Source organism: Lactuca sativa, chromosome 3 (genome assembly GCF_002870075.4).
Source record: "Lactuca sativa cultivar Salinas chromosome 3, Lsat_Salinas_v11, whole genome shotgun sequence".
In the NCBI taxonomy this organism is placed as follows: domain Eukaryota; kingdom Viridiplantae; phylum Streptophyta; class Magnoliopsida; order Asterales; family Asteraceae; genus Lactuca; species Lactuca sativa.
In genome coordinates, this window is record NC_056625.2 from 31,429,240 (window position 1) to 31,448,342 (window position 19,103).

Here is a 19,103-nt window from a genome sequence, read left to right on the forward strand (position 1 = left end):
TTCTTCAATAGTCTTCAAAAACGGGTTCTAGGATATGTGAACCAAGCACTGAAGTAATGTTTTTAAACTTCATTTTCTGATGTAATCCCAAAGATCTTCAATAAAGCCAAACCCGCCATAAAAACTCATTTCAGAACAAAGAAACCAAATCACTTCTTGTCTTTGAAGAGCTCCCCCTCTAAGTCACAATGATCTTCAAATAAGCTAATGATATAAGCCACCAAAAATTATCATGTAACAACCCAATTTTTAAGATTCGTACGCCACTTGATCGAGAAAGTACTAGAAGTCGGAGATATAACAAGTCCTTATAAGAGATCGATGAAGAACTGCTACTGTGAAAGATACTTCTCTGCAAAAGCTTTAGAAGAGCTCGATGAATAAATGCTACTGAAAAAGCTACCTTCATAATTCTACCACAAGCTTTATCAAAAATCTTCAAACTTGAAAAGTCACAAATCCAATTTTGAATGGCCATACCAAATTCTCCCCCGATTTATAATAAAAAAACGTGATTATAAAGCCTTCAAATGGTCATGAGAATGATCTTGAATGGATAAAAAATTACTATTCTCCCCCGTGACAGAATGATATAAATGATGAAGTATAAAATCCAAAATAGTCGAAAAAATTTGACGTTATCACGAAAAACGACTTTCCGAACCGACAAGGCTTGATGGAATCCTTACTTCTATGTTAACAAAAAAAAACATGTGCGTTAAAAAATCCAAAACTGTTCACCAGCCCTCAAATTTGCAAACTTTTCGAAAAATGGGCTGAAACTGTCACTTTGCTGAAATTCTCGGACTGAAAAGGTAATTTTGCATCAATTTCCCCCTTTAATTGTAACAGTTACTGGAAATGGACCAAAACTGCCAAGCTGTGAAAACAACAGGGACCAAAATGTCAAATCGTTGAAGTTGCAGGGACCAGTAGTGTAACATGAGTCATCTTCCCCATTGATACAAGCGATTGACGAACACAATGATATCCCCGTTTAAAAAAGACTTCGAATCCAGGAAATTACCAACCCCGTATCACCCTTCGTTCCGAGCACACATACTTGAGTCCGAATCCGAGCACATTCACAGATCAATTGCAAGACGATACACCATTACGAACGATTTCAGTCTCGCTACAAAACCCGGTACAGGTTCGTTGCGAATCAAGGCACCCCGAATCCATGACCTCTCGCTACGAATCAATCGATTATACCCCAATGCGAATCTATGTCTACGAACGTTCGTGAAAGAAGAGTGCGAGCCCAATTCCGATCGTTCGTAAGTTGGCGTTCACAATACATCAATTTTGACTTTTTCTAGTTGACTTGCAGGAACATCCGCTCAAATCACCCCATTTCATACGTTCGCATGTAAGACTTTCGCACTTGTTCACCCTGATTGACTTACGATTCGGATTTCATTCATTCGCAGGTTAGGACTTTCACAGCGAATTTGACTTTTCAATTTTGTCTATTTTTCATCCCAATTGCTTTCCAGCTCTCGTTCACATCATACTTCTGATTACAACTTAAGCCATGATTGCAAGACCCATTTTATCACGAACCAGAAGAATGTGAAGCACCAAATTTTATTTTGACTTTTTGCATAGACTACCAAAACGAGATCCAACACAGTTCATCCCATCTTCATCATTGTTATCTGTCCTTGATTGTTCTTCAAAGCACACCCAATCAAAGATTCATAAATATTGTTCTCAAACAAATTGATTGAAACAGATTGGTCATTCAATCTAGGCCTGTCAAATCGTGTCATCGTGTCGTGTTTCTGTCTGACACGACACAGAAACACGACACGACACGACAATGTTTTTTGTAACACGAACACGACACGACACGATGTCGTGTTTTTTTTCACTAACACGAAAACGAACCAATTAAAAAACGACAACACGACACGACACGACAAAGATAATATTACATAACTATTATTTTATTTGATTCATATTTAATCATATATAACACGATAAAAACGAAAAACACGACAAACACGACAAACACATGCTCAATCGTGTCAATTTCGTGTGGATTTGTAAACACGAACACGACATCGTGTTTTTTATATTTGACACGAACACGACACGAAAACGAATTCGAATTTTGATTTCGTCCCAATTTCGTTTCGTGTCGTGTATTTTTGTCGTGTCGTGTCATAAATTGACACCCCTAATTCAATCACAAGATCATACAAAAAAAAATCAAGATTGATCGAATATTGATTACAGAATGAATCGAACACAAGAAACACTCTATAATACAGACACTATTATCGAGAAGATTAATTCAATGAAAAGATTGTAATCAAACCAATGGAAAACACATGATTTTGAATTGATTAGAATACAAGAACACTTAATCGTCAAATAGATGAACACATCGTTTTAATAATGAATTTTGATTTGAGGACCAAATTTTGCGACATCGACAGCAATATATATCAAAAATGATGAACAATGGACGAAAAATGTGAGCTCAAGAATGAACAGTAAACGACACTAGTTAGGCTCAGGAACAATATGGAATTGAATTAATGGATTAAAACAAAAGAAACAAATCCATCCACAACAAACAAATGATCCAATCCAATCAAAAATATGAACTTAAGAACGAATGGGATTAAAAAAAATACCAGATGAACAGAATACATAAGTATCCATGAATAGTTGCTTGAACAAAAAGCTTGATTCCAAGACGCCAAAACATCCAAAATCTTCAATAACTTGTGCAGAAAATCATCAAACCAAGAATCGATACTTAAACAATCAATAGATCTTCAAAGACCCACTCTGATACCACTTGTTGGGAATAAAACCCTAATTGAGATTTGATGAATAAGATGCGGAAAATAAGAACAAACACAAATATGAAGATTATGTCGAATGATCACTCGATTTATTGAATTATGAGGAACAAATTACACTTTAAGAATAAGGATCTAACTCTACAAGAAACCTCACAATGTGGCGGCTACATTTTGTCTCACTCTTTACCCTAATTATGAATAATACATGACTATTTATAGGGAAAAGACAAGTCTTGGGCTTTTAACCTACACTTCATCAAGGGGGCCCATTTCCATAATCCATGGAGTACTATGAAACCCTAAAGTTATGTTTCAATTATATACTATGTGATGGTACTATAAAGATGAAAGTCACACCAAGCCCCCAGACGTTTCCACCGTCTAGTTCGGAGGTGTGACAGTACTCAAGACCATTTAGTTGATTCAGTAGGTGCGTGATAGGTTGCGTATCGTGCAGAGCAGGCATAAAAATTTACACTGACCAACGCCAATCTGACCTTGAGTTTCAGATGAGAGATCTTGTGCTCCTAAAGGTTTCACCTTGGAAAGATGTCATCCGGTTTTGAAAGCGGGGAAAGTTAGGCCCCATATTTATTGGTTCATTCAGATTTATCGCTTGGGTGGGCAAGGTTACGTATCGATTGGATTTACCCATCGAGCTTTGCCAGATTCACGACACATTTCATGTCTCTCAACTGCGGAAGTGTCTGACTAATGATTCCGAAATGGTTCATTTGGATGACATTCAGGTTGATGATTGCCTAAATTATATAGAGAGACCGGATGTGATTCTAGACAGAAGGACGAAGACCTTGCGCAACAAGGTAGTAAGTTTGGTGAAGGTGCAATGGCATCACCATAAAGGGTTCCAAATGGACTTGGGAACCCAAATATGATATGAGGGAGCATTATCCTGAATTATTTGCAGCAACAGATTTCGAGGAAGAAATCTGATTCAAGTGGGGGGGAGTTGTAACAACCGTTTCCTAGTATGGTTCTTATGATTTTAGTTTCATTAATTTAGTTTGGGATTTTGTCTAAGCCACGACGTGATGATGGATTGACCACGATATGGCAGCCCGGTTTAGGAAAATGCGCATCCATAACCATCACGACGTGGCAAGGTCTTGGACATGAACGTGACGACGACTAGGGTTTAAAACCCTAGGTTTCGGGATTAGTGCCCCATTTAAAAGCATTAACTCCTAAGGTCGTCTCATTTGGCAGCCTCCATCCTCTAAAAGCGATCCCCACCTAAACACAAGCCTCTTTATGTGTGTTCTAAGAGTGTAAAACCATTTTGTGAATCTTAAGAAGAAGGAGTCAATCTAGTGGTTTGGAAGCTTGGTTTTGGATTGGATCTAGCATCTTTATCTCATTTCTGACCTTGTGGAGATATAAAGTATCAACCTTGATCACTGTAGCTTTAGATCTTATGCTAGGCCATTTTATGAGCTTTTAGTCCCAATCTTCTTGTCTTTGGAGTTTGGTTAAACTCCAGAGCATTTGAGTGCATTATATAGTTCTAGACCATGGTGTTGGTTGGAAAGTGGTCTTGCATGACCTACGGTGGTGTCCATGTAATTGGTGCAACCATTAAGAACCTAGGATTAGAGATCTCGACTTATTGGAGTGTATTAATGGATAAAGTTGGAAACTTTGTCCAATAAGACCTTAAGGAGATTTAAATTTGAGCTTTGGAGCTCTTGGTGTAAAGGGATACGAGCTTAATCCATTAAGTTGTTTATGCCTAGTTACCATGACGTGGTGGTTGGCCTGGTCGCGATTGTTTTGTCGTAATGCTCTCACGATGTGGCCAATGAGTGGTCACGACATGAGGATTGTCTGGGGTGACTTTGACCGTTGACTTTTTGACATGGTTGACTTTTGGATAAATGGTTAGTGTGAGAGGTAGACTAAGGATTAATCTTGAATATTTCGATAGGTGGGTTGTACCACCGGTTCCTTGATTAGTTCGAGATGTGGTTGATCATATTCGAATGTGAGGTGAGTTTTCTCACTATACTATGTAGAATGTTATATTATCTTCTTATTGTTGCATATATGTTGGATTCAGCCCATTATGTTGGGTGGGGCCCGTTATGTGGGCAGGGTCCGATGTTATGTATGGTATGTGGTATTTCCGAGAACTCACTAAGCTTTGTGCTTATTGTTTTGTGGTTTAAATGTTTCAGGTACTTCTGGTTCCAAAGGGAAGTGCCCGACATGATTGCACAACATCCCTGAATTTTTATTCCGCACTGTTTATTTGATTTACTCTGATGTTAAGAATATTTATACTTTGGTTGGTTTTGGAACAAATGGTTGTATCATTTTGGGTGTTTTGAAAATGAAATTTTTACTAGTATTTTTTGGGACCTTACACATTCTTTTTATTTATTTTTCTACTCCAAACATATTTTTTGACTCCAAACAAACCTTCAACATTTTTGGTTTTTCTCGAAAAACCCCTTACATTTTATAACTTTTTGTGAAAAAAATGACTAAAAGGGTCGGATAAAAAATACAACTTTTTAGGCAAAAAGTAAAGAAAATGTTTGATAAAGTCTCAATATTTTGGGTCAGTATATGGTTTAATCATAATATTTATTTTTTGAACAAAAAAAGTCTCGATTATTTATTTTTATACGTTGATCTGTTATTTTGTATTGGAAAAAAATAAAGGTTATTTTATTAATTTGGGTAAAATATAAAATAATGGAGACTTTTAAAAAATAAAAGTTAGAGTTAAGTCATAAACTAACCTAAAATATTGAACTGATATTTTTTCAAAAAAATAAATTTAAACTTTAATCCAGAAAATATTATATAAGATAGAACAAATTACATGAATGGTCCTTAAGGTTTTGCTTTTTTCCCTAAAGTAGTCCCTACGAAACTTTTTCCCCTCAGATGGTACCTACGGAGCAAACCTTGCACACAAAAGGCCCCTATGACTAACTTTGTTAACAGATTCTGTTAAGTTTTATTAAATGACAAAAATATCCTTTGTTTTATGCACACAGATCCCCCCCCCCCTCTCTCTCTCTCTCTCTCACAACAAAAAGTCAAAAACATTAGCCATCATCATTTTCACACCACCTAATTCACAATCTTCACACCGTCTCCATCATTTTTTCAGGTCAAAAACAATCTTCGTCATTTTCACACCAACTAAATCAAACCTAGAAACTTCATCTTCAAATAACCACCCATATCCCCACCCACCGTATGCCCTTCTCTATGTCATTCCCCTTCCACCTGATATTCTACCGGATAAACAGTGCTTCTGAAACCCTAAAAATTAAAAGAGGCAGATGAATGTCATGATCGATTGTTGATGAAGGCATATCTGTGAAATCAAAAACACTGGCTGCTGATGAAGGTCAAATGGATACGAATTAGATCAACAAGCACATCGCCAGTTGAGAACCAAGGGAACAAGTCTCCTTCTTCATCTGATCGGGGAGCAAAATGTTCAAGGCTGCTTAACCCCTTGGAAGGGAACGAGCAGTAACAATAGCGAAGGAAGGGAGGTTTGTGGGGTTTTTTTAACAACCGAATGAGAGATTAGAAGCGGCGGTGGCAGCTCCATGTTCGCCGACAACTTCTTTGATAGAAAGAACAAGAAATCAATCTCATCATATCTGAACCCATTAGAGGAGGTGACACTTCGACTTCTTGCTTTATTTTGGTCTAGAGTCTGGGAAGGGATTGGTGGTGGTGGAAGGCGGTGTCTCCATTGGCGATTTTGTTAGGGTTGGGGTTTAAAAGGGTTTAAAAGGATCCATCTGATCCAGGTTTAAAGCTTTTTTTGTTGCAAATCAAAACCCTGTCTTTCTGAATCTAACGATCTTCCCGTTCATGAGATTTCAAGAGAGAGGAGAAGATGGAGGTGGCATGTCAGCGAGGACGATGTAAGGTGGGGGAGAGACATGCCGGAGAATATGAATTGGGCGGTGCTTTAATGAGAGAGAGAGAGAGAGAGAGAGAGATTTTTTAATTTGAAATGAATAAAATATTAAAAATAAATAAAAACAAAGGGTAATTTCGTCTTTTCACACACACACATAACAAATTATGTTAACAAAGTTAGTCATAGGGGCCTTTTGTGTGCAAGGTTTGCTCCGTAGGTACCATCTGAGGGAAAAGAATTTCGTAGGTACTATTTTAGGGAAAAAAGAAAAACCTTAAGGACCATTCGTGTAATTTGTTCTATAAGATATTTTATGAAATTAAGCCTTATGCTTAAAGGTAGGGTTTTATTTCAGCAATGGTTGAAACTTAGAAACTTTTTAGTATACACTGATGGAGATTTTAGGGATATTAATTTTCAGATGGTTCAAACCAATCGAAAGGATATCTGAATTTGAACACTGCACACCATTTCTGCCGACGGTCTAGGATCCGAAATTCTGGATGAATGGAGAATTGGAATTACATGTATCGCCTGTAATTGCCGAATTCACCCCATTATCACCTGAAGCGTACGATATTTTCCTTATCTATCTTGCGAGGAAGACTAATTCAATCAATCGAAGGGTGAGATCCACCATTTTCATCAAGGTAACATTCACACCCTGCCATTGTTTTCTTCTTAATTCTTAACTATTTCGAATTCCATTATCTGAGTACAAGAGGGCATATACCAGTAGTATGCCACATCTAATGATTTCTTTATCATTATCATATTATTATTTATGTTACATTACTGTAGATAATAGTTTTATATGGTTACTTGATGCAATAGTGTGGCAACACATTTTGGGTATCGATCATTTGGATAGTGCCTCTGTCGTAAAACCAATCACCAACTGCCTGTGCAATAGCCTGTAAAAATTGTGTTTCAACTTACAATGCTATAGAAATAGAGACGATGAGTGAACATGTTTGAAGGAGATCGAGATGTTTACCTTATGGTTCAATTCCCAAGCAGGATTTCCTGACCATTTTGATTGGTATTCACATTGGCCATGAGTAAAACAATTGTTAACAAACCATCCTCTTGATGAACCATTTCCAACCACCAAAAATGCTTCTAAAAACTCCCATCTGAAATCTAATCAAAAGCAACAAGAAAAAGATATTACAAGTGTCGTCTACTTTCTATAAACTAACTAAGTGGCTGTTTGATAACATCTTTATGGAGCCATTCAGAGGTCAACATTCAGCGAGTTTATTGACCTTGTAGCCTTTGGATCTGTGCAGATGAACACACGTTTATATCTTCCTTGCATTTGGTAAAGAGTCCATTAGGATCTGCTTGTGGCGTAGCCAAGATGTTTTGTACCTTAATATTTACAAAATCAAGTCAAAAAACAAGTGTAAGATGTAATCCATTCAACTTGATTTGTACTTAGGAGAAAAAAAATTCTGATATATTGTTTTAAAAGCTTACCTGGAATGTATCGTATGTAGTTTGTAATATAAAAACAGGTGTTTTGACATATGGGATGACAAATTGTGGGTAGAAACACTACAATATAATTTTCGTTAGTAAAGTAGGTTCCATGAATCTATGGTGAGGTGAGTATAAAATGTAAGCAAGATACAAGTGCTTACTAGACTTGGCTTCATTTTTGAAGTACATTCGGGATTCAAATTTTTAGATGATCCCTATAAACACCAATAAACGTTTATCTTCCAAATTATGTGATTTTTGGAATAATTTACATCATGAGCTATCGAAAAGGAATAGTAAAAGGAGATAACAATAACATACATGTAATGTAACTATCATATCGTAGTATCCCTCAAACTTATATTCTCCAGATAGGTCTTTTCTGTTAACATTCAACGAAAAGTACATATGAATAACCATATCGATTGGAAAGAAATGTACATATGTATGAGAAATAATAATGTCTTAATTGATGTGGGAAGATAAACTTACACATGAGCAAAATAACCAGCATCAGAAAAGCATTTTACTCGAGTTCTTTTGTGAAAGAGATCTCGGAACTTGTCACAGTGTAGTATGGAAGCCAATCCACCAGCGGAAGATCCCGACAAAAGAACCTGTTGAAATTGTGTTTGAGATTCTTAAAATAGAAACAAACGAGAATACAAATAGAGGGGATAGATTTTACATTTGATGCAAACTTCATCCCTTTGCTAAGCAACTCCTCAACAATGGCATTAAAGACCCTTGCACCCCTGAAATGAAGATTTGTAGCCTTCAAAACAAATGACAATGACATAATTCATAAGAAATAGTAAGATGCTAAGATAAACACAAATTAACTCGAATTTAACCCAAATATAATATATATATATATATATATATATATATATATATATATATATATATATATATATATATATATATATATATATATATATATATATATATATGGTAGTAATATGACTTACAGGATCAACGGTTTCCACATCTCCTGTAAATGACGATCCATCACAATATCTCATGACGACCCTGTTCCAATTGTAGAAATCTATGGAAAATAATTTATATATATATTTTTTGTTTGTTTCCAAGGTCTTTCATAATCACTTAAAAGTAATAAAAACACGTACTCGGATTTAATTCTTGCTTATTGCTCATAATACCCGTGAAGTTGTAGTCAGAACTCTTCATGTTCTTCGATGATCCATATAGATTATATGTCCTACTATAACAATCTTTTACTGAATAGCACCATCCTCCACCCTAACAAAAAATAAGCTCACCAACATATATATATATATATATATATATATATATATATATATATATATATATATATATATATATATATATATATATATATATATATATATATATATATATATATATATATATATATATATATATATATATATATACTGACCTGTATATGAACCAGCCAATTTTGAAGACCTTCACCAAAACCTGCATCAAACTGATATGCTGGTGGGCTTCCATCTAAGCAAACTGTAGACCACCATTTACCACAATCAAAAACAAAAACTTTCTATTAATAGAAAGAAAAAAAAAGACAGGTTAAACAATCAAAGTTCACCTGCTCCTTTGGCCACAGCTCCCTCAATGAGGGTTATACCCTCTCCACTTGTGTTTTCAATTTTTAGAAGGATGAATATACATACTAGTGAGTGTGGGAGCCATTTGTTTGATCTTACTTTCATCGTAGTATATACTCAAAAAATTGCAAACCTCAAGGTCAGATGTGTGCGTGTGTGTGAGTATATATATATATATATATATATATATATATATATATATATATATATATATATATATATATATATATATATATATATATATATATATATATATATATATATATATAGTAAATTTACATTCATAATATGAAACAAACTTTAAAAGATATGATATGATGAACTAAGAAAATTGCTTCTGCTTATTTATTTACTTTTGTTAAATTAGTAAAAAATATTAAGATATAGTTATTGTAAAATCATAAATATATTTTGGATTTCAAACAGGAAGAAGAACATGTTCAATATTCGAAGAAAAAAGTATGTTCATTTTATACTGAAATTTAAGTTTTCACAAAAAATTAAAGAATCATGGCAAAAGCGAGATAGATAAATAACGATAAAAATACAAAAAGTCTCGTTAAATTGAAAAACTGGTAATAATAAATAATATTTCGTATTCTGAAATTTTAAGAACATATCCTAGACCTAACAAAAAATTAAAGAAACCTGAAAAAGATGGAGTAGATTGTAATAAATGCATAAAAAAGACATTTAGTTAAAAAAAATAAAAACGATTATGCTAGAGACAATAGAAGTTTTTTTGAAAATGTTTGGTAGAGAGAAAAATCCGTGGCTTTTTCAACACTAAGATCCAAAATGGTCCATCTCGAAAATGGAGATCAATTTGACAAATACTCAAAAATTAGATTATTTCCTTTTATTTATGAAAATCATGTGATATTTATGTTTTATTATTCTAATATTAATTATTTTATTTATATGGATACCGATGCATACCACTACCGTCCACTAAATGATGCACTCGACACGCGTGGTTCAAGGCTTGGCATGTGGGTTTTGCATCCCAAATATTTAGTGTTTTGACCACTACCAAACCAAATTTATAAAAGATAATCCACAATATATTTCTCAAGTAATATTATACGTGATATGTTATCAAGGTTTTAAAAATCGTTCGACGGTAGTTTGACGGTCGATTGGTGTTAAAGGATTAATTGAGGACCATAGATTATTAATAGAATATTAAAATTAATCAAAGATTAATATATTTAAGAAAAATAAGTACTTCAAAATTAAAAAATAAGAGAATTTGTAATTTAAAAATACAAAAATTTGAACATTTTGGTATAATATTTGAAATTTTGAAATTTTTGGAGTAATTTTTTTTTTAATTTTTTTTTTTTACTTTTGTTGCTTTTCTTAACTGATTAATCCCGCTAAAACCAATTACTCCATAATTTCCGTCAAACATACTAATCCTAGTCGGTTGAAGAATATCAAACGATTAATCCACGATTAGTCTCAATTTCTGCAACCATGTATATGATACATTCATGCTATGTATCTTTTTTTTTTTTGGAACGGTGGAATTTTATTAGAAACTAGTAAGGAGCTAGAAAAAGAATTACATCAAAATAGTAGCTGAAATAGGATTATGAAGCCAAGAAGACCAACTAAGCTTGACTTTTGTACACCTAATTGAAATCCAATAAAAAGTCTTAAAAACAACATCATCAAAAATCAAAGTTTTCCTGGGAATAGCTGCTCCAAAAATCGTTGTATTTCTGAAATTCCAGATGCACCAAAACGAAATTAAAATCATTGCATTAAAAACTTTCCATTGACCAATTCATCAAGGACAAGACACTGGCCAGTTGATAAGAGAATCCACAGTAATCTGAGAAGGAAGATTGACACCCCACCAAACAGCAATACGAGACCATAAGATAATCAAATCAGGGCACTCTACAAAAATATGATTAATAGTCTCCACCCTAGAAGAGCAAATAGGACAAAGAATGGAATATACCAAAATACCCCTATGAGATAAATGCTCTCTAGTAGGGATACTAAAAAGTCTAATCCTCCAAATAAGAATATTAATTTTAATAGGAATCCAATGAGTAACACGACCACCAGTGAAAAGCATAATACCATCCAAATATCTCCTTGCTGAAGAAAATGAATAAGTATCTGAAATATCAAGAACCCAGCCCAGTCTATCTGGGACTGACTAGAGACGAAAATCCTGCAAATGTAAAGTAAAATTGTCCCATTGTTCCTGCTCCACACCTCCTCTAGGATTACGTTTGAAAGTATTAAACCCCAAACCCATAAATAACCTTTCACTAATAGAAACATGTCTGTGCAAGTCTAGAAGATAAACTCTAGGAAAGATGGAAGACAAAGGCATATCACCCCTCCATACATCATGCCAAAAAGACATAATTGTCCCATCACTAACACTAATAGGGCAAAAAGAATGAAGGTCGATATATTTTTGTCTCAACTAGGAGAACATACGAATAACCCCAACCCAAGGTCCTGTCCCACTAGTAGGAGAGTTCAAGTTCCTACAAGCACATTCGACCCATAAATAGCTTTTATCACTATAACCCACAAAAGATCAGAGCTTTGATAAAACCTCCACCACCAACGATATATCATAGCCCTATTAAAAGAGAAAAGACTTCCGATTCCTAATCCTTCTTCATCCTTTGAAGAAAGAACTCTGTCCCACCTAATCCTATGCACCCGATGTTCGTACCCATCTTCAACCCAAAAAAATCTCGCCATCAATCTCTCTAACTCCTTCAAGACCGAGAGGGGGGGGGGGGGGGTAAGGAAAATGTACATCATGTAGCTCCTCAAAGAACCCAACGCAGACTTCACCAACGTAAGCCGACCTCCAATTGAAAGACTCTGAGGCTCTGAGCCGAGCTCGAGCCTATGTCACTAAGCTTGATTAGACTTGTGAGCCTATATATAATATAATTTATTATTGTATTTATATAATAAAATAAAAACATATTTGAGGAATTAGGGATTTAGGGTATTAGTAAACAAGCTCGAACCGAACTTAAGTTTATTTAGGCACGTTAGACAAAAAACAAACCAAACTCAGTATAATAAAGCTTGAATTGAGTCAAGCTCAAGCTCGAACCCCGTATAATTTAAACGAACCCGAGCCGAGCCTGTCAGGCTCGAGCTTAGCTCAACTCTTTTGCACCCTTAAACATTAGCACTGTGTAATATCAAAATTGCAGAAATTGTCTTGTATAACAAGGTATCGGAAAAAAATAAAAATAAAAGACGTTAAATAGCGAACAAGTCGAATCAAGATCAAAGTTACAATCGAGAACTTATCATTCGAGAAACACATCATGAGGTTGAAACTGTTAGCGTATTCCACATCGGTGCGACACGATAATATAAGTGACTATATATGTTAGAGTTCCTTTTCTCTATAAAAACTTTTTTGAAGAGACAATCTTGGGCTCCACGTATATTTATAGAAAGCTTTAAAAAACAATTGATTACATCATGGATCTTTTTTACTAGTGTCACGATTTGAATCCAACCACTCTCTACCATTTCTACTCATAGTGAAATTTTGGATAAATGACAAACTGGAATATATGTATCGCCATGGATACCAAATACAATCCATTATCAACTGCAAGCCAACTGATCTTGTCCATCTCGATTGATTATATAATTGATTTCACAAAGTTTGTTCTTTAATCATGTAAGCAATTTTTTTATTCAACACATGTTTCACATCCATTATTTGAATACTTTTAGACATGTATTACATCTATGAATTTTTTTATAATTATTATCGTTTTATTATTTGGCTCATACCAAGAGAACCATACATAAGAAATGGGTTAGTTGATGCAATAGTGTGGCAAGAGATTTTGGCGATCGCTTATTCGGACTATGCTTCTATCGTAAAACCAATCACCAACCGACTGTGCAATAGCCTACAAAAGATGTGTTATATATGTGACTAACAGAAATATAGACTACAAGAGAACATATATGTATAAGGAGATCCTTACCTTATGCCTCAATTTCCATGAACGATATCCTAACCATTTTGTTTGGGATTCAGCTTGGCCGTGAGTAAAGCAACTATTAACAAACCATCCTCTTGAAGAACCATCTCGAACCACCAAAAATGCTTTTAAAAAATCCAATCTAAAATCTAACCAATACAACAATAATCAAATGTTACAAGTGTCTCTTCTACTTCCTATAAGCCTACTAAGACTATCTTTAACCCTTAACATAATTCTACATCAAATTTATAAAAATATAATAATAATTCTTGAAATAGTAATTCTTCTCCGATGGTTATAGTATTTTTACAACGAAAATAATATTATTGGTATATTCCATTTGTTTCTGATCTCCATAGATTTTTAAAAATAAGCCTGATAATTGTTATTTTTAAAAGTTTGACCAAATCTTTTTATTAAAATTATAAAATATTAAATGACCAGTCAACATATATATATATATATATATATATATATATATATATATATATATATATATATATATATATATATATATATATATATATATATAATCAAAACAACCATTTTACTAAACTAATATGAATTTAATTTATAAAGTAACATCAAATGTAACAAAAATCACATAAAAATATTACTCCCTCCGTCCCAAATTGATAGTCTACTTTTAACTTTTGAAGTCTTTTTTCTTTAACTTTGACCTTAAATATTTTTATTTGTGTTATATATTACTTAATAAAACTTATAACAATGAAAAAACATTAAAAATATAACACATTTATATATTTTGCATATCAAGTATTATTTATCAAAATCAAAAATATTTAAGGTCAAAGTTGAAGAAAAAAAACTTCAAAAGTCAAAAGTGGACTACCAATTTGGGACGAAGGTAGTAATATACAATTACAAATAATAAACCAATTAAAACTACATTATTCAAAATTAATGGTCAATTTGTAAAAACAAATGGTGTTGGATTGGAGCAACTTTGCTAAAAAAAGGTGCAAAATTTGGATTTGGTGTTAGGTTGGAGATTTCCTAAGATATTTTTTTCTCATTAAGTTGTTTAGATGAAATGTTGTCTAGATAAATGATCTTCCTGAAAACCCATTTCCTGATTTTCTCTATTAAATCATTCTTTTTTTTTTTTTTTTTACATTTAAAAAAAATGTATATATAGTTTACCATATTGTGTTTAAGTCCATTAGTTAAAAAGGAAACAAACGCCTAAAGCCAAGAATCTTTGAATAAAAAAGCAAAGACATTGACCTCGTAGCCTTTGGATTTGCGGAGATGAACACAAATTTATATCTTCCTTGCATTTGGTAAAGAGTCCCATAGGATCGGCTTGTGGTGTCGCCAAGATGTTTTGTACCTTAGTATTTGCAAAATTAAGGCAAAGGACAATCGTAAGCAGTAATATGAACTTGATTTCTACGTTATTAGATGAAATTATAAAAATTTGTGAAATAATGTGTCAAAGCTTACCTGGAATGTATCATATATAGTTTGTAATATAAAAATAGGTGTTTTGACATATGGCATGGAAAATTGTGGGTAGAAGCACTGCAATATCATTTTTTTTTTCATGTTCATCAGTAAAGTGCATTCTAAGAATTTTAGAAACATTCAAGATACATGTGCTTACTAGACTTGGCTTCAGTTTCGAAGTACATTCGGGATACAAATTCTTTAATGATCCCTATTATAAGCACACAAAAAATATTCATCTTCTGATTTATATGATTTTTCAGACAGTTTATCTCAATACTAGTGGAAGATAACATACATGTAATGTAACCACTTGATCAAAGTACTCCTCAAACTTATATCCTCCAGAGAGGTCTTTTCTGTTAAAATTCAACAAAAGAAACACATGTGAACCTTTTGTTAATTTTGACATGTAACGATTGATCCCTATAGAAGAAATGTAGCATATAACTGAATTAAGAAGCTAAACTTACACATGAGCAAAATAACCAGCATCTGAAAAGCATTTTACTCGAGTACTTTCTGGAAAGATTTCTCGAAACTTGTCACAGTGAAGAATGGAAGCCAATCCACCTGCTGAAGACCCTGACAAAAGAGCCTGTTGGCATCGGTGTATAACTTTTGTAAACTAGGAACAACCAATAATATACAAAGAGAAGGGGTCATGGGGGATTTTACATTTGATGCAAACTTCATTCCTTTGCTAAGCAACTCCTCAATAATGACATTGAAGATCCTTGCACCCCTAAAGTGAAGATTTGTAGCCTTCAAAATGAATGACAATGAGAATAAGAATGTTCAACGATTCTTATTATTTTCGGATGACAAAGACCATATATATATATATATATATATATATATATATATATATATATATATATATATATATATATATATATATATATATATATATATATATATATATATATATATATATATATATATATATTTCTATTGATTTTAAGAATCTATCAATGAAATGGACTGAACTAAGAGCACTTAAATTCCTGGAAAACATGGGAATGCTTGTTATTATGTAAATGTAAGGGCATTGCTATTATGTGTTAGGAAATGAACATATGTTTCTAGTATGTGCAAAAATGAATGTACATTGCTACTATGTGAAAGAAATGATAGTACCATGTTATTACGCATAAAGAAACATGTCGTCGTTATAAAAATAAATGTAAATATTTTGTTATTCTGAGTGAATAGATTTTATGATTTTTATGTTGCTTGTCTTTATTGCTACATAGATCCGTAAATATATTGTTTTATGGGCAACAATTATAAGTATGTAGTCATTATGGGTAACAACTGTAAGTTACAATATTGGCTGTAAAATGTAACGACCATTAGTTGTAATATTATGTTGACAATCTATTAAATTGATATTAATCGATCACATATTAAATTCAATTTGTAAAAGACCTAATAAATAGAATGCTTTTTTTTGACAATCTTTATAAATTATAGAATAATTATATTATAAATTTATTTTTCAGTGTAAAATTGTGTTAACAAGTTGTAGATACCATTAAAATAAGTATCATTCTAATATAGAAAATGATGAGGAGGACATCCTACCTAACCAAAGCATTAACTTTTGAATAAAACGTAAATATTATCAATAGTCGGTTTTTAATTCAAGTGGCTTAATTGCTAGTTTCCAAAAATTACAATGATGAATATATCAGAATGAGAATATATGGATTTTTGGCTTTTGGAATGAAGTGTATATATGTCGTTTAGAAGTTTTATAGTTTTTAAATAAAAAGTAAAAACATAAAAAAGGTACAAGATAAGGCAATGCAATGATGATATAAATGTATGGTACACATAACACAGGACTTACAGGATCAACTTCTTCCACATCTCCAGTAAATGATGACCCATCACAGTACCTCATAGCGACTCTATTCCAATTGTAGAAATCTATCCAAATTAATTAATTGCAAAATAATTTCCAAATTAGTTCTTTGAGTCTTATTGTAACTAATATCATGATATCATAATAAGCAATAAATATACGTACTCGGATTTAATTCTTGCTTATTGCTCAAAATCCCTGTGAAGTTGTAATCAGAACTCTTCATCATCTTTGAAGACCCAAATCGATTATACATTCGTGTACGACAATCTTCTATTGAATTGCACCATCCCCCACCCTATCATATATAATTAAACACATTTACCAAAATACATACATACATACATACATACATCCATACATACACATATACATATATAGTGACCTGTATATGAATCAGCCAATTTTGAAGGCCTTCACCAAAACCTGCATCAAACTGGTATGCAGGTGGGCTTCCATCCAAACAAACTTCCGACCACCATTGTTACCACAGTAAAACAATCAAATATTCCTAAAATAGAAAGAAAGATGGTTAAAGAATCGAAAGTCACCTGCTCCTTTGGCCACAGCTCCTTCGATGATGTTTATACCACTAAGTATACCCTCTTCACTTGTACTTTCTGTTTTTAGAAAGATAAATAGACATACAAGTATTTGTAGTAGCCATTGGTTTGATGTTACTTTCACCATAGTATAAACTCGAAAAATTGTTAATGAATAAGTCAAGTCTAGATATGTGTGTATATATATAATGTACAAGTGGGTTTACTTTTGAAATATATTAATAAGATAATATGATATAAAAGGAAATTGCTTTATTTGTTCATAAAGTTTCTTTTTTCGACATTATTTTATTTAAATCACATGTCTGATTTCTTAGTAACATGTCATCCTTTTGATTTCTTTTTATTTTCGTTTTTCATCGTACTAATTTAGTTAATTAATAAGAAAAATATGTAAATAATATAATTTTTTTTATGGAGATCGATGCACACTACCACCCTCCCCTGGTTGATGCAAACTGGGCGCCTGGTTCAAGGCGTCGACTGTGGAGTTTGCAATGTTTTTTTTTTTTTTTTTTTTTTTTTTTTGACAAGATAGGTGTTTCAAAATTTTATTTAATTAATTTTTTATTTTTTATAGTAAATTATTAGAATGGTCCGTTGGGTAATTTGCATGTTTAGTCTCTATTTTTTTTTTTAACTCGGACCTTCTTAACATCCAATTTTGTTGCGGTCATTGATCCTGTGAAATAAATATATTACCCTTACTGATTCTTTTTCTAATTTATTTATTTGGAATATATATTTTTGTTATTTGTTATTACTAATTTATTAATTTATTTATTGTTAAATGTATTATTCTTTAATCTTCACCGATCTTGTTACTTTCTTGCCGGACCACCAATACGTCATCGGAAATCACCACCACCTCTGTATGAATTACCACCATCTCTCCCACCAGAATTCATAATTCCAACAAGTAGAAAGATATGAACCTAGAACACAATCTCCTAACAATCTAGAATTAACAATTAAAAGTAGAATTTCAATTAAACCAAGTCAATATATCCGGGGAGAAAAACAATCAAAAAATAGATCATTAAACTTCTGATAGAAGAGAAAACACACAGAAGTTAACTTGAAAAAGTAACCCAACAATACGATAAAGCCATTTTAAGAAAAATAGAGATTGACAACAATCCCACATCCAAAACGATGGAGGTAAATATGTGAAACAGATGAGTGAAAAAATAAAGTTACTTACATCAGAAGACTATGAGTGATTAGAAAATAATAACGAAACAGATTAGTGAACAATGAAAGTAATAATAACAAAACAGATTAGTGAAAATAATAATGAAAAATGAAACAGATGTGAGGCAGCAAAACGAAAGTGATCGACAAATAATAAGCT

At 32.8% G+C, this 19,103-nt stretch overlaps 2 protein-coding genes and 2 long non-coding RNA genes across 5 annotated transcripts; 2 read left to right on the forward strand and 2 right to left on the reverse strand.

Moving 5' to 3' along the window:
- The first annotated feature begins 1,001 nt into the window (after window positions 1-1,001).
- Window positions 1,002-5,205, forward strand: LOC122196834 (uncharacterized). 2 transcript variants are annotated; one of them, XR_008230682.1, is made up of 2 exons: window positions 1,002-4,829; window positions 5,018-5,205. It is a non-coding gene; the product is annotated as an uncharacterized LOC122196834 (long non-coding RNA). The 2 variants fall into 2 exon arrangements; XR_006189017.1 differs by having other exon boundaries at window positions 1,002-1,433.
- A 2,042-nt stretch (window positions 5,206-7,247) lies between these two features.
- On the forward strand, window positions 7,248-8,269 carry LOC111917311 (uncharacterized). Its single transcript, XR_002858853.3, has 2 exons — window positions 7,248-7,388; window positions 8,031-8,269. It is a non-coding gene; the product is annotated as an uncharacterized LOC111917311 (long non-coding RNA).
- On the reverse strand, window positions 7,480-9,995 carry LOC111917310 (pectin acetylesterase 8). Its single transcript, XM_052769202.1, has 12 exons — window positions 9,821-9,995; window positions 9,650-9,732; window positions 9,357-9,489; window positions 9,195-9,274; window positions 8,912-8,998; window positions 8,716-8,840; window positions 8,545-8,605; window positions 8,385-8,438; window positions 8,221-8,298; window positions 8,007-8,112; window positions 7,736-7,881; window positions 7,480-7,652 (listed from the first exon to the last, which is right to left on the reverse strand). The coding sequence occupies exons 1-12, from the start codon at window positions 9,942-9,944 to the stop codon at window positions 7,557-7,559; spliced, it is 1,173 nt and encodes a 390-aa protein (XP_052625162.1). The 5' UTR covers window positions 9,945-9,995; the 3' UTR covers window positions 7,480-7,556.
- Window positions 9,996-13,435: 3,440 nt separating this feature from the next.
- Window positions 13,436-18,217, reverse strand: LOC111917173 (pectin acetylesterase 8). Its single transcript, XM_023912825.3, has 12 exons — window positions 17,738-18,217; window positions 17,572-17,654; window positions 17,352-17,484; window positions 17,172-17,251; window positions 15,995-16,081; window positions 15,790-15,914; window positions 15,615-15,675; window positions 15,474-15,527; window positions 15,314-15,391; window positions 15,095-15,200; window positions 13,847-13,992; window positions 13,436-13,768 (listed from the first exon to the last, which is right to left on the reverse strand). Exons 1-12 carry the CDS (start codon window positions 17,874-17,876, stop codon window positions 13,673-13,675), a joined length of 1,188 nt encoding a protein of 395 aa, XP_023768593.2. The 5' UTR covers window positions 17,877-18,217; the 3' UTR covers window positions 13,436-13,672.
- Window positions 18,218-19,103: the final 886 nt, after the last annotated feature.

Bases quoted from the DNA above. Each gene is read 5' to 3' on its own strand.
- LOC111917310 (XM_052769202.1), bottom strand. From the start codon at position 9,944: ATGAAAGTAAGATCAAACAAATGGCTCCCACACTCACTAGTATGTATA. The intron at 9,733-9,820 runs GTGAACTTTGAT...GGTGGTCTACAG, and splicing joins AGCTGTGGCCAAAGGAGCAG to TTTGCTTAGATGGAAGCCCA. The intron at 9,490-9,649 runs GTCAGTATATAT...ATTTTTTGTTAG, and splicing joins ATTGGCTGGTTCATATACAG to GGTGGAGGATGGTGCTATTC.
- LOC111917173 (XM_023912825.3), bottom strand. From the start codon at position 17,876: ATGGTGAAAGTAACATCAAACCAATGGCTACTACAAATACTTGTATGT. The intron at 17,485-17,571 runs GTCACTATATAT...TATATATGATAG, and splicing joins ATTGGCTGATTCATATACAG to GGTGGGGGATGGTGCAATTC. The intron at 15,528-15,614 runs GTATGTTATCTT...TGCTTATAATAG, and splicing joins ATCAAGTGGTTACATTACAT to GGATCATTAAAGAATTTGTA.